The sequence below is a fragment of the Dermacentor albipictus genome, chromosome 10 (genome assembly GCF_038994185.2).
Source record: "Dermacentor albipictus isolate Rhodes 1998 colony chromosome 10, USDA_Dalb.pri_finalv2, whole genome shotgun sequence".
In the NCBI taxonomy this organism is placed as follows: domain Eukaryota; kingdom Metazoa; phylum Arthropoda; class Arachnida; order Ixodida; family Ixodidae; genus Dermacentor; species Dermacentor albipictus.
Genome location: NC_091830.1, coordinates 82,058,704 through 82,073,682, shown reverse-complemented (window position 1 = coordinate 82,073,682; position 14,979 = coordinate 82,058,704). Strand labels below are relative to the sequence as shown.

Here is a 14,979-nt window from a genome sequence, read left to right as displayed (position 1 = left end):
AGTGTATACCGGCATTCGTATTCTAATCGCTCTGTATCTCTTTATTTAAACACAGTTATTGACTACTAGAATGTCAAATGAACACTTTTATTAGATAGCCACATCGTCAAAAGAAAATACCCGGTGTAGGAAAGACTAAAAAGAAGATGCACGTCTGCTCTCCGCTTTCTTGTAAAGCTTTGAATACAAACTGAGCCTTGCGCATTCTACTTGGAGAAGTGTACATACACAAATAAGCACAAGGTTCTGGATACGTCAGTTTGGAAATTTTAAGGAACAAGCGCTAGTGCCCACTGCCGACAGCTGACATTGTCATTATTAGGCGTTTAGCAACGATGTGTTGTACGCGTGTTTTTGTAAAAAAACAAATAAGCAGTTTTAAAAGCCAAAATCAAGAAAACGTGCTGCATCAATACGTGGGGCAAAATAGCAGCATATACATGCAAATGGTCGAGTATCTTGCAGTTTCCCATGTGGAAAAGAAACGCAGCCTATTAGCAGGAACATTAGCGCTGTCTCCCCGTGTTGCTATGAAGGTGTACTGCCACACAATGTAATCAAGTGTTGAAGCTTTCCGTGACACGTGATACGTTAAGCCCATTGCAAATTCGCGCCGTGTGTCACTCATTATTGCGGTGTCTTCCGCTAGCTACCGTGAATGAGCCGCCGTTTCGGTATGCTCAGAGCGCCTACTTTGTTTCAAATTCCAGAAGGACTTCTTGGGTAAGCCACACGGTATACCTAGATTTCGAATTCGTCCATTATACTTTCTTGGCCTCGAACGAGCAAGATATAAATCCTAAAATTGATCCGCATTTCGAGTTATCTTACGCTGACGAAAAAGTATTAGCGATGATTTGTTCGTATTATACAGATCAGCTGTTTCCTTTGAAGATGATAAGCCTAGCGAGATGGCCTAGCGAGACATCCACCTACCAGGTGCTGCCACAAGATAAGCATCGGTAACGGGGCGTGTATTCGGAACGCTCTCATGCCTAATCGCTGATTAAATAAATAATTTCTATCTACACTCTGTACCATGGTACGCCAAGATGGTATGCTAAAGCGTATCCCTCGGCATGTCTTCCGCGGTTGCGCTAAGACGCGGCGCAAACGCAGAGAGCTTAACGTATCACGTAATAATGTATACAACCCGTGTTTTGGGTGCCAAAACTAAGGACCTCATGATGCGGCACGCTGTAGTGGAAGACTGCAGAACGCTTTGCACAACCTGATATTCTTTAAGGTGACCTAAAATGAAGTACATGAGCGTTCCGCCAGAGGGAGTCGCACCTGCGACTTCGAGTCCAGCAGCGCAAGCCTAGAAAACTGCTGCACGAAAATCGCTTGTGTGCGGCTCTGATCCGATGACTGCCGGAGAGGCGCTTCGGTCGCGTCTGAACCGTGAGCATTGTGTGGCACGACGAAAAAGCCCTTTTTTTATGCCGGAAATGTCTATAGACATCTACAGTGTGGTCAAGTAATAAAGGGAGCGCTCCAATACCAGCCTCTCACTCCACCGGTGCCCTAACTGCATACGCCGGCTGAAGTTGTGTCAGTGCGCCGCACAGCCATGTAGGAAGAGTGCCAGTACTACCGAGAACTTCGGTAGATGACCGATAGGAGGAGCCTTAAGTGGTATAATATTCCCTTCGCCTTGTCGAATATTCATCCAAAAAGAAGATACAGATATATTTGAAAATGTGCTGTTTCTGGTGTGCCCAAATATTCACGACACAAAGTAACATATCAAACAGCAATAAAACTGTCAGATAGGTATAAATTATTTTTTCAGAACACCTAATGCTGCTTTAAGAACCCTTGCTTAAGGTAATGAGAAATTGCTGCTTGCCAACGAAGATCCATGCGCTGTAACAGGGCATTTAATTTATTCCAGCTTCCTTAGAAGTTATTCGGTCTCATCCTTTTTTCGTTAATGATTAGTGAGGTCTTCTTTGAAGGGAATTTGTAAGCTGTGTTAGCTGGGTGATTTCTGAAACTTCCTCGCCTCGCTTCATCATGGACTCATTAATAGTCTGTAAAAGCCCACTAAGGGCTTCCTCAGCTACCTTTTCTTAAGGCTACAGCCCACCAGGTTTCCACGTCGCCGTGGAATCTGATGTAGATGTGTATGTATAAAAAAAGCCATTTCCTTCACGTGTAACAATCAGTAAGCCGCCTCTTTTAGTGTTTGCCGATCCGCCATGCTGGTCAAGCCCAGTACAGCAGGCGTAACTCACAGCTTCATAATTTGGGCTCAGCCGAGCTAGCAGTCCACGTTCAGCGATTCTATTTTTAAAATTTTCGTACTTTGCGGTAGGCTGATGCAACGCGAAAATAATCAATACCACTTTATTTCTCATATATAAAGGTTCGGCTTAGCCAGGATTCTTTTAGCTTGTCTACAGTGTAATCTGTACCACGACCGCATCAACCTGCGCTTAACAGATAAAACACTCTCACGTGATGTACGCTGTCCTAATTAAACGGTGGCCCCAACTGTACAACTAATCAAATCATCTGAGCAATAATATTGAACACTAGTTTTACTTACTACATATTATAATACTATGCGACACTACAAAAACCATAATTTCACCTGCATCAGTACATCACGCGTCTGCAGGGCGTAAATCGCAACCCTTAGCAGGAGAATACGTTTGGCAAGCCCGAAAATACACGAAAAATGAATTGAAAGGTGGCGAAGCTACTTCGAACTTTGCACATCAGCTTGCCCTGACGTCACCAACTTTAGCGGCACCTGCTTAAGTCTAAATAAATTTTGACGCTTACGTTAGGCTACTCTTTATTAGAAAATAGCCAAAGAGTAAACATACTAAATTTCAGTAGGATTCCCAGAGCCACAGCGGCTCAAATGAGATAACATATTTTGAAATTGACGATGTCACACAAGCAAAACAGCGCTTCGGTGGCGGACCGATAAGCAAAGAGGTATTTTGTGTAATTTGCACACTACCGAGAATAATAAAAATCAAAATTGAAAGAGTACATGATGTGCTGAAATTTATTTTGTGTTGCTCTGTACATTTGTACACGTTGCTCTGTAAATTAGCTCCTGCTCAAGATACTACTCTACTTGTGTTATGTAGCTGGCTCAAGCGAACATCTTTCCTCCTTCGGCCGGTAAAAATCTATAATTGCCTGAGGCAAGAATCGTTCGACTAAAACATACCACTTCTATCAACTTTTGCGCGGCAGCTTACAGCGTTTTGAAACACAAATAAAAGCATACGAACAATATTAAAGCACATATCTGAGGCATTTACCATGAGTACCTCAAACACACATTCAATTTCAGGTTACAGAACAAAACCTTACTCATGGCATTAAGGTTAGATAAATGCTAGCGGGTTTCTTCGATGCATTGCCAACGCAACGTTGCAACGGCGGGACCACTAATGCGTATTTCATCCCTTTCTTGCACCGCGTGCGGCTTTGTGTCGAGAGAATGTATTGGGGTGCTCAGTTAGGGCAGGACGTCGAAGTGTTGAAATATCTAAACGCACTTTGCACTTCACGCTCTCCTGTGTGATATTTCCTGTGAACAAAGAAAAAAGAATGTTGTGTAAAAGTGGCATCAACTGAGGTGTATGAAATTGACGACAGGTGGAGATCGATCCTGGCAGGCTAGTTCGACAGGCCATGTAGTTTCTAACGTGGCATGTAGAAAGGGCTTCCTTTGCAGGCTAGACACGAAATCTAATATATATATATATATATATATATATATATATATATATATATATATATATATATATATATATAGTAGGCAACGAGGAATTCTTCAGGCAACCTTTCAAACGTAGAGAACTTGAGTGGTTCTACAAGGTGAACAGAACACGCATTTAATTGGAGCAATTTCCACTGGTGGACCGAACTTCCTCACTGTTTGCAAGAAACCCTGAGGAAGACCGGTCCACCGGTCGAAACCGTTGACTTTACATACTTGTTCGGCTTACTGGTAGCATCGCTCAAGTTATATATATATATATATCCACAGCTACTCAACACTCACCAACCTCAAGAATAGGTTTCGTGCTCGATACCACGGAGCTGAAGTTGGTGGGAAACGCGAGCACCGTGAGCAGTCCGTAGTGCCTGATTCCTTCTCTACGCAGCGCGCTGAGATGGTCAGCGGCGTCGTCCAAACTATTCGGTGACACATGCCTGCACGGGAAGATGTGGCGTACACGTGGCTTACACGACTGCTACTACATAACTGCGATATCTCTGCGAAAATGAAACACTCGATTGATTTACAATTCCGAAACGAATAATCACCCATTTTGAAGACAAAACATGGTTGTTCAATAACACAGCGTTGTTTACAGTCAGACAAAATAATATGGAGCAGAAAAATGTAAGAAAAAGTAAGCAAAGAAACCAAAAGAATGCGTATAGATAGTTTATGTGGAGAGAAAACTGCTCCGGCCGGGCAGAGTGAGCTGCGCCCCAGTCTCTCGGTAAAGCAGCGCGAAATAAATGGCAGTCAGCTATTCTAGCCGACGAGGCAAACTTGGCACATAAACAATAACGGCCGTTGAGGAGTTCCATCCTTTCTTTTTCGGTGCAGCTTACCTGGATGGAATTCTTGAGGAGGCAGGAAGTATCTTGTGCTTAGCTAGTTTACTTCCCTTACAGCATGTGATTTTCATACTGCTGAGACAAAAGTAAACTGGTAGTCAGCTGACAATAGTGCCTCGAACTAAATGATGGAACTATCACAAAAAAAATGCGTTTACAAGGCACGTGCGCATACAAGAAAAGACAGCCCATTGACATGTTTTAAAGAAAAAAAACAACCAATGAAAAATGCCAAACGCTGCGACTGTAGTAGTTCTGCAATTGAGACCAAAAAAGTAGGCAGACATCAAGTCGAAGAAGTGCTCAAGTGGGTAGAGAATAATTTGCAAGAACAAAGGCAAATTGCATATCTGCGTGTTTTGCAAGTGCCAATTAAGGCTCAAATATATATTATGTGGCCTTCAGTGGTAAGAGGAAAGCCGTACTAGCTTAGTCTTTGTGTAGGGTTACGCACAGAAAGTTGCTTGCCGTCCCCAGGTGGCGTCGCTATGAATCATCCGATGTGCTTCTATCTAGCTAAGAATCCAGGATGTATCTTTTATTTCAGATTCCTTAGCACACTATTCCCTTTGAGCAACACCGCATTACATGGAGCAGTTTGCTTCACCTGTTTTCTTTATTGATTCATTTATCGTGTGATCCGCTGGGTGTCTGCCCATTCTACGCCAGTTCTCCAGAAGGGGCATGTGCCACTGCTACACAGTTGTACAGAATTCCTGAATATAACTAGATGTACGTCGTGCTTATATGTAGATGCACCTCTCATCGTCAATCGTCCCTCGACAAGCATCATACATATGGGACCCTGCTCATTCCAATCTCATTAATTCACTTGAAAGCATTCAGAACCGTGCAGCGCGCTTTATCCTGTCTAATTATTCACGTCATTCTAGCGTAACATCCATGAAAAAAACATTAGATCTACCTGACCTTTCACGACGTCGCAAGCATTCTCGCCTTTGTCTTTTTCATAAAATATACTACCTCAATCCTTTCCTGAAAGAAAATCTCTTCACCAGACCCAGTTACATCTCATCTCGCATCGATCATCAACACAAAGTTGAAGTGCCAACTTGCCGCACTAATTTATACCATTCTTCATTCTTACCCAGAACCGCCACTGCATGTAACCGCCTTCCCGCCTCCTTAGTCACCATTTGTGACAGCACCAATTTCAAGCTTGCTGTTCAAAGTGCCTTATAGTTACTTCATTATTTTTTAATTTTTTCTCTCGTTCTGCAAATAATGTACTCTACCACTCCTTTCTGTTGTGCCTGCCGGCCTTGAAAGTATGTACAATAAATAAATAAATAAATACATCGCCTTCGTCGTCCTGACACTGTTGCGCAATCTGTTGCAACATTCCAGCTTGAATTGGTGTTTGCATTGCGACTTAACGTGCTACTGGTGAAGATTCGTAAAAGAACATTCCGTGAGAATAGCTTTGTGACGTTCCTGGTTGATAAGAACAGTCAGTGCACGAGGTTTCCCGCTCTAAAATAGTCAAACAAACATTTATGCACCCGTGGCCATTCGTTAAACTGCATTTAGTTAATTACTTCACCCAAACTTTTCTTTAATTAGAATAAACCGTGTACGTTAGAACTGCAAAACATCTTTTTTATTGCCAACTATACGGATGCTCCAGCCGTATTGCTGTCGTCGCCATCAACGTGAGGTTCCGCGTGAGTGAATGCGTGTGAGGGTGAACCGGCGAACGTGGATCCGCTAATTGGGTTCAGCGCCTCTTTCCCTTCACCATCATTCTCTCAGTCTCGCGTGCGCGAGCGAAGAATGCGGCCCGGTTGCGCGCCCTCTCGTGTCGCACACGAGTCAGGGGGCTAAGGCAAGGAAGGAGGGGGGTTCTTCTCCGGCGGCTGCTAGGGTGCCTCGATTTCCTCCTCGCCGCCGCTCAGTACAGAGTGGAGACAACCGCGGCAGCTGATGCGGCGTTGGCCACGCTGTAGTATACGGCCGTAGTAGTCGCCTTTGGCAAAACCCGTAGGTACGCGTAGCCGGCACTCGTGTATCTTGAAAGCGGTCTGCGACGTGGCTAAAGTGCGCGTCCGCGCGGGTCTCGTTTTCAAGGTGATCGGCGACATTTGCATAGCGCGCGTAGTGTCGGTAGCTTCGTGTACGCTGTGCTTTCGATGTTTCGTACGCGTTGAAGCGACACATGCACAGATATCAATTGGCTCACGACTGCTACCGCGATTCCTAACTCCATAGTTTTCACAGACACTTTCCGCTGTCATCAAGCGACGTGTGTTCATGTTTACCCGGGCATGCGTGAAACGGTGCAGGTCAATTTAGTTAACACAAGTTGACGGGCTAATTCGTTTTAATACATGATAGAATGCGTAAGCGCGACTCAACAAGGAGGTAGAAAGAAGCAGACACACAGGCAGCGCTGTCTCCGTGCGTCTGTTTCTTTCTACGTCCTCGCTGAGTCACGCTTACTCATTCTATCATTGTTAATTTAGTTAGTAAGCGAATGTTAACAAGTTTATACGGCCGATAAAAGTACTATCCTTACTTCGTACAGCTATCCACTAATTTGCTATCGCAATCGGTGCCTCGCGTTTCCGGTGGACATGCGAATTTTTTTTCCGGAGCTCACTTTTCTCAACCTCAAAAACAGGCGATGCTTTTTAACTTACTTAAAATCGAACGAGATTCCCGTCTTCATAAGCCTGTATTTCCAGACCCTCTCCTGGAATACATTCCAGCTGATGGAACCTTTCCCTTCAACGATTTGGCCATTAGATGTGACCACGTCGCTGTAGAAGAGGTAGTCACAGTACGTGTCGGGTGGGTACATGTTTTCAGTGGTGGCAGACTCGCATACGGTGCAGATGATTTCTTTCACTGCGTGCAGGAATGGGAAGCACAGGATTAGTCTCGTGCATATGGATTACTCATGCCTAGCTCAACAACAAGAAAAAGTGGTTTAGTCTTGCGAACATACGTTACTCAAGCGCAACTGAGGTGCGTTTCTTCTAAGCGAAATCTCGAAGTATTTGCATCTGAGCTCAATAGAAACTCTATGGGCAGCTCTTCACGTGGAGGCATTATTATTATTTGAGTGTCTTCCAAGAGTCTTCCAAAAGTTCTTTGAGTGTCTTCCAACACCACCAGGCAGTGCAAGAAATTAAGGTAGACGTCGAGGTGAATAGAGAACTATTACAAAACCGGAAGACTTTAGGGGCTATGAGATACACAATTTTTTTGCAAAGGCACCTAAATAAAACAAAAAGCATTATATCAAGAAAAATTTTATTCGGTTCGCGAAAAGGCGTTTTTTAATCACAGTTGCCCAGAGGTTTCCCGGCTGTCCACAAAAGTAGGACGCAAAAATACACTACCATTCCATACATTTTTAATGCCACTAGCGTTCTGGGTCCACCCATCCGTCCGTTTGTCTGTCCCTCTGGCAGTCTGGCAGTCTGTCTGTCCTTCCGTCTTTCTGTCAATCTGGCAGTCTGTCTGTCCGTCAGTCTGGCAGTCTTGCAGTCTGTCTGTCTGTGTCAGTCACTCTGTCTGCCTCTCTGTCTGTCTGTACGTCCGTCCATCTCGCAGTCTGTCTGTCCGTCCGTCCATCTGGCAGTCTGTCTGTCCATTCGTCCATCTGGCAGTCTGTCTGTCCGTCCGTCCGTCTGTCTGTCCGTCCGTCTGTCCGTCCGTCTGCCCATCCGTCCGTCCGTCCGTCCGTCCGTCCGTCCGTCCGTCCATCCGTCCGTCCGTCCGTCCGTCCGTCTGTCTGTCTGTCTGTCTGTCTGTCTGACCATTTTCCCCGCCTATGTAGGCCACTGCGTAGGGTACATCGAGCTGCTGCGCGGAGGGAAAGGAGTTCGAAACCAGCCATGGTACCGCTGCCAAGTGGTCCTTGGTGGAAGCAGGTTTGAATTCGTCGGGCACAGTAAGCAGCTCGAGTCAAGTGGATGACACGTTAGTGCACAACCGTCTCGGAGACGTCTGCACTGGTCACGTAGCGCAAAGCGGGCAAAATATTAACGCGATAGCGTTAAGGAGCTCGTGTCGCAGAAAAGCCGGTGTCGTCGGCGTCGGGTGTCGGCGTCGGTGTCGGCGTCAGCGTTTTTGCGGCGTTGACCGTGAGCGATAAATCACGGCAGGCACTCCATAAATAAAAAGCAACTTCCAAGATGGTCTGGGTGGGAATCGAACCAGGGTCTCCGGAGTGTGAGACGGAGACGCTACCACTCAGCCACGACTTCGATGCTTCCAAAAGGTACAAACGCGCCTCTAGTAAATGCGGTGTTGCCTTCGAAACGAGCCGTGGAAAGTTATACTGTGGTGTATATAGGTAATTATGAACATGTAACTTACAGAAGTCGCAATTACACGAGTAGCGAAGTGCGTTTCGCTGCATTTCTTCTGCGCTTTCCGCACACGGAGAGCCATCTTGCGGCAAACACAGAAGAGCCCCTCCTCTCCATGTACGGCGCTGCCCCGACAGATGGCGCGCCACGCGCGCATTGGAGCTGTCGCGGTTCGGACTCTCTCCCCTGACAACGCTTCGCCTCGCTCCCTCCGCAGAATCAAGCGTCCTTCCTTTCTTTAGATCACTATCTCTCTATCTCTCTGCCCGTGTTGTTGTCACCGATGTCTACGTAAGTCCTGGAGCCAACAAGGACATGGCGCAGCAATTCATCTCGATGAACCTAATAGCTTACAGGAAGACTGTGCTCATACGTTATACTACGAGAACGCTCAAAAACGACACATGCCGCTCTCCCCCTCTTCGGGAAATCTACACCTACCTCTCCAAGCTCAAAAGTGCATAGTTTCCTGGATATATGAGGGATACATCTGGCGCTGAACGGGAGTCCCTCGTCATGGTAGTCACGACTATGACCGCTGGTGTGTGTGATGATAGTTTTGTCGGAATAATCAGAAGCTCTAGACCTCAAACGTATACATCGTACTTCTGAATCAATCAGCCTCTGCTCCTTGCCATCAGCGACCGACGAGATGATGATACTCAGTTATTTCCTAGGGCTACCGAACTGTAGGGCATTTCGTTCTGAGCTGTGCAAATGTCTAGAACATACCGGGTGTCTCAGCGAACACTTTCAAATTAAAAAAAAAATGTCCGTGGCAGATATCCCAATTCTAGTCCTCTCCACGAAGAGGCGGATACCAGTTGCACAAAAATTGAAATTCATTACCTAATAATTAAAAGAAAAACATTAAGTTTTCAGCTACCAAGCTTATGGCAAATATTGCACTTTAGAATTTCAGCTGGGGATATCTTAATGCGGATCCACTTGGAACGACTCAGCAGGATGAGATATTATTTCCTGAACATTGCCGAGAAATACATTAGCGTTCCAGTACTTTCGTGCTTCAATGCATAAAACGACGTTTTGTTAATAAGTGGAACGACAGTGCTTATTTACCGCAAGTTTGGCGGCGTATATGTCGTAAATGGTGTCATCCACACCATTCTTTTCAAGATTTCCCATGCAGTGTCACCCGCTAGGTTTTCTAGATTGCAAAATGTACCATTGAGTAATTCCTTAAACAGCTAAGCAGTACATTAGCGTTAATTAGCCGACTACGCACTACAATTTTTTGTGCAAGCAATGTCCACCCCTTCCAGCAGACCATCTCCTCGACTTGAAATGTGCTATCTGCCACAGGCAATTTTTAGAAATGTGTGAACGTGTTCGTTGGAACGCCGTGTATAACGTCTACATCTATTCAAATGTACAATATTGCATTCATAAAAGCATATATAAAGCAACTAAACGACGTAATATTATACGAAATCCTGATATTCAATATACCATAGAACTGTGTTCACGACTCAGTATTTACGTGATCACAAGAATTCCTCACGTATAATCACCAGCTACGCACCACCGGTCACGACATGATGGTAATCCCGCTGCCATCACCATTAATCTCCATAGGCAGAACGCAGCGTACATTTTTGACGTTGGTTCCAAGTTATCTACCAATGTCAAGAGCAACTGCCCAAAATTTGACGGCAGACAATGCGGGAGCCATGCTTGGTGCAGTAATTGACAAAGCATTTTCTAACCGTTAGTCATTTTCGACGAAGTAGGGAAGTGAGCGACAACGAGGAGTTAAACATGTGCACTTACCTGGGACTACTGTAGTCGTCGTCGTCGTAGTGGTGTTCATCGTCGTTGTGGTAGCTCTTGTTCTCGTGGTAATTGTCGTCGACTTGGTAGTGGTCGTCGTTTTCGTCGTTGTAGTAGTCGTCGTTGTCGTCGTTACAGCAGCAAGCGTCATTTTAGCCGTCCAGGGCATATGAACTGCCCAAAAAGAAAGAAGAAAATGGTACGACAAAGCGGTGCTATTTGGAGAAACAAGGCAGAAAATTTTCAATTTTAACTCATGCATTGCATGAAAACCTTGCGCGTTCCTTACGCCACCTTTGAAAGCTTCCTTTCTCAGGACCCTTTGTGAACATTATGTCAGACGTCCTTAATGCGTCCTTACCGTCAAGGATAGCTGCAGGAACCAAGTCTAATCTTAAATCTCCCTTCACCCGTTCTCACGTCAGGAATGCTTTGTTTAGGGAACTAACTTTTTCCAGCCATCTGTGTTCCTGGGTACCTTCATTTCTCACCCTAACGTCTCTATTCAGTACCATAAATGTCGTTCGTGAAATGCTTAAATACGTGAAATAGTTAAAACACAAATAGTACTCTTTTTCCCCATTTACGTTCAACGCTAAGGCATGTACAAGCACCTTGTCGATGGCAATATGGCGACCCGAAGCGAAAAAGGGGCCGGCGGCTTCGGATATACCGAGGCGTCTTCCTGTGCTCTTTCACCTTTTCGTCCTCGACTGACAGTTGCATTTGCTTTAAACCTCTGCAATGATGCTTTGACAGCAATATATTGGTGAAAGTAGGGCGCTGTTCTTCAGGTGCGCATTCATTTTTTTTGTTCCTATGGCCTTGACTAGAGAGGCTGCACTAGTTGAACATGCCGCCAAGATTCGGCGGCGCTTGCGGCAAGCAACTCCCGCTGATCTCAGAGGCCGTAGACTTAATAGTTGGCTGTACATTTATCTCCGTACGGAGAACGCTACCGTCTCCTGTAACACGCCGCTGCGGAAGTACAGTGTACTAGAAGTTGATGGTGTGTACAAGGGCCCTATAGCGTAAAACTATTCCAATATATTTTATTCCAATCTCCTGATGACAAATTTGCGTAACCGCCGACGCAAGTATCGGGCGGTCACCCGCAGGGTTGTCTCAGCAGACCAATCAAATGCTCTCCTCGTTCATAGGAGGTCGCTTTTGTTTGCTTGGAAAATGAATATTGCCTACACTGAGCGACAGGTCTTAACTACTTGGCTCACAAGAGACGAGGAGCACGCTCAAGGTGAGTGGGATTCGATGGAGCCGAGCCACTGAACTGAAAATCGGTAACCGAATGAAGAGGGTGGTGCCGGCGTCTGCGATTGGTTTGCTTTCCTTTACATAGCTTGCGGTGACTCGTCGACAATCGCGGTGGCATGCAACGGAAGCTTAAGAATGACGCTAGAACGGATCCTCAGCAAAGAGTTGGCAGAACGAGGTCGTAAACGTGCCTAAAGTGCTCCAAAAGGTTATACGGCCACGCAAAAGCCTTATTACACGCAAATAAACCTATGCTCTCCGGCAGGTGCGAGTAGCCAGTGCCTGAATTATCGGTGGCAGCCATCTTTTATTCCTTTCCGTAGCCATATTTTATTCAGAAGAAAATTCAGTTTTGTTCGGCATATTATTGCACCCTTAACGCCTACACGTCACTTTGATGCGGTGAGTGTTTGCGGTTTTGTGACGTCGCGTGACAGACGGGTAAAGTGGGTGCAGCCCGAAAACTGTTGATCAGTAGCCGAGGGCTAATGCCGAAAAAGCGTCGAAGCAGAAATGACTATTTTTCATTTGTTCGGTCAAATCATGCATAATCAGCGTGTACATGTAATATCATATGGGGAGCCATCTCGCTTTTCGCGACGACGCGTGAAAGACAGGTGAAGCGGGGGTGGTTCAATAAAGGTTTTGGCCAATCGTGGAGAACTGATGGCAGAATAGGAATAGGATAGTTTGGAATAGCTTCACGTTATAGCGCCCCAGGAGTGGCGTACGCCATGCACTGGCGTGGGCGGACAAGCGCGGAAGAGTAGGGCAAGCCCAGGTGACGGCAACGCCACCGCCAACATCCGTCGTTCACCTAGGACTGTTGTTATCAGTTATGGAATTTAGGAGGACTGCTGCCTTGAAGTTCAGGTGACGCACTCGTTTACAACAAAGACTTGATTTTCCCAGAGTTAATTTAGTTTGTATTCCAGACAGCGGTTGTCACCCGAATATTGTCATCCGCGCTTAATCATATAGTAAAATAACGAACTCACTTTTTCATATAAATATATTTGAATAGGTATTCATTTAAATAACGAGTATGCTTACATTTATTCGAGATTTGTTTATTTGTTCACCTGTTTATTGATTTTTACTTGTGGTTCGTATCTTTCGAGGCCGCGGCAGCCGCATTTCGATGGGGGCGAAACGAAAAAATGCCAGTGTCCCGTGTATTGGGGGCACGTGAAAGATCCCTTTCCAAAACTATTGCGGAGTCCCTCACTACGGCTATCCTCATAATCAAGTTGCGGTTGTGAAACTCCATTTTTCATACATTCATTGCATATTTCAATTAAGCAACTAACTAATTAGCTATTTATTCATTTTGTAATTAAGTGTTGTTGCTATACCGAATAGCTTGATCATCAAGATACATTAAAGATGAAATTAAGCTGTCAGATTACATAACGTTCGTTTATTTTTGAAGTTGTATCGGCATAGACAAATCCTAATCGTTTTTTGTTTTTACTTGTATGACACGTAACTAGAAGAAACGCGCATGCATATCCAGAGCTGTTGATTTTCTGCTGGCTTACGATGCATGAGCAACAATTGTGACTTCTGCCGGTAACTATTGTATAACATTTGATTTCATACTGGCAAACTTCCTGTGCAATGATGTCCTGTCCAATGAGTTGATTTCTTTCAAATATATTTATTCTTCCCTAACCCCCTATGCAATACTCCACCGGAAGCCTGTAGGCACCATGAATAACATGAATAAGTGAAACAGCAAGCATTCACGAATGCCACCGGCCCAACAAGCGGTTGTTGCCGACAATGCCGACGGAAACAAGCGGCTTTCATATATGATGATGATGATGGTTATGGTTTACTTGCATCCACTTTGGAAACGGGGCGGTGACGAATAGTTACCTCGCCTGGTTGAGTTAATCAGGTGTCCTATAAAGGGCATTGGCGACAGTGGCGTAACAAGCGAACGATCAGAGCGAAAGATAAAAAGCGAACGCGGAGCGTAGCGGCTGATGAAAGACGCGAGGAGGAAAGCGGAGGAAAGCATGGCGAAAGGGGGAGAAGGAAAGCGTAGTGCGGCGATGGCACCAGAGTATAGCACGCGTCATCTGGGAGGTCTGTCGGCGGCGGCTGCTGTGAACCGCGCCCACGCGTCACCCACGCGCTGCCTCTCGCGATCTCCGCATTAGCGAGGCAGTCGCGCCCCAATTGGCTCCATTTGCAACGCGCCACACGAGACAGATTGTCCGCGCTAGCCAATGTATCGCGAAATGAAAACACGTGTAGAGCTGCGCTCAAATTGCGCATTGGGGAGTATTGTAAACGTCGGCGAATTTTTTATCTTCATCAAAACATTTTTACCTTGTACCGCTACCCATGGTTGTAAGGGAACCGGTCGTATCAGCCTTTTCCCATGCTCATTTTCCACCAATACTCTAGACGTCTCTTGCTCATGTCGACTGCTAACAGCTTGACGTTTCCGTCCACGTTAAATCGAAGCGCTTCTGGAATGTATACGTTCCATAAAGGTATTCTTTAGTAAGTGCACTCGCATTCCATTACGATGTGCTGAGAGGTCTGTCAATTTTCGCAATCAAATATTCAGGCTTCATCTTGTTCGGAGTATGTTCTTTGGTATGTTCTTGACCTTAGGTAACCAGGCCCAGCTTCAAATAGCAAGGCAGTGCGCTCTGTGTTATCGTACAGGTATTTACCTTCTCATTTCTTTCTTGCCATTCTTGTAAATATCTACAGTGATTTCTTTGTTTCTATTCCTCCTGTACAATTCCCAGTCTCTGCTTATTTCAATTTCTTTCTGATGACTCCTCGTAGTCTATTTACACTTTCAATGAACCTGTACTTTTTCGCCAACTTTCTTGAGCTCTTCCTCCATTCTATGTCAACGCTGTTTTGTTACAGAGACCTGAGCGCTACAGCTGCCAATTTACTTCGAACCATGTTCGTGAGTCATGCTTTAAAACAAATTTTGCTC

The 14,979-nt window shown here is 45.3% G+C and overlaps 1 protein-coding gene across 4 annotated transcripts in view; it reads right to left on the bottom strand.

Annotated features, from left to right (window-relative positions):
* LOC135904227 (uncharacterized) overlaps positions 1-14,979 on the bottom strand; it is a 90,651-nt gene that overhangs the window by 28,614 nt on the left and 47,058 nt on the right. For all 4 annotated transcript variants that reach the window (XM_065434864.1, XM_065434865.1, XM_065434866.1 and 1 more), the window contains 3 exons: positions 10,737-10,910; positions 7,266-7,473; positions 4,041-4,188 (listed from right to left, as the gene is read on the bottom strand). In XM_065434864.1, the coding sequence (XP_065290936.1) occupies positions 4,041-4,188; positions 7,266-7,473; positions 10,737-10,910 (530 nt within the window). The remainder of the gene's footprint in view (positions 1-4,040; positions 4,189-7,265; positions 7,474-10,736; positions 10,911-14,979) is intronic.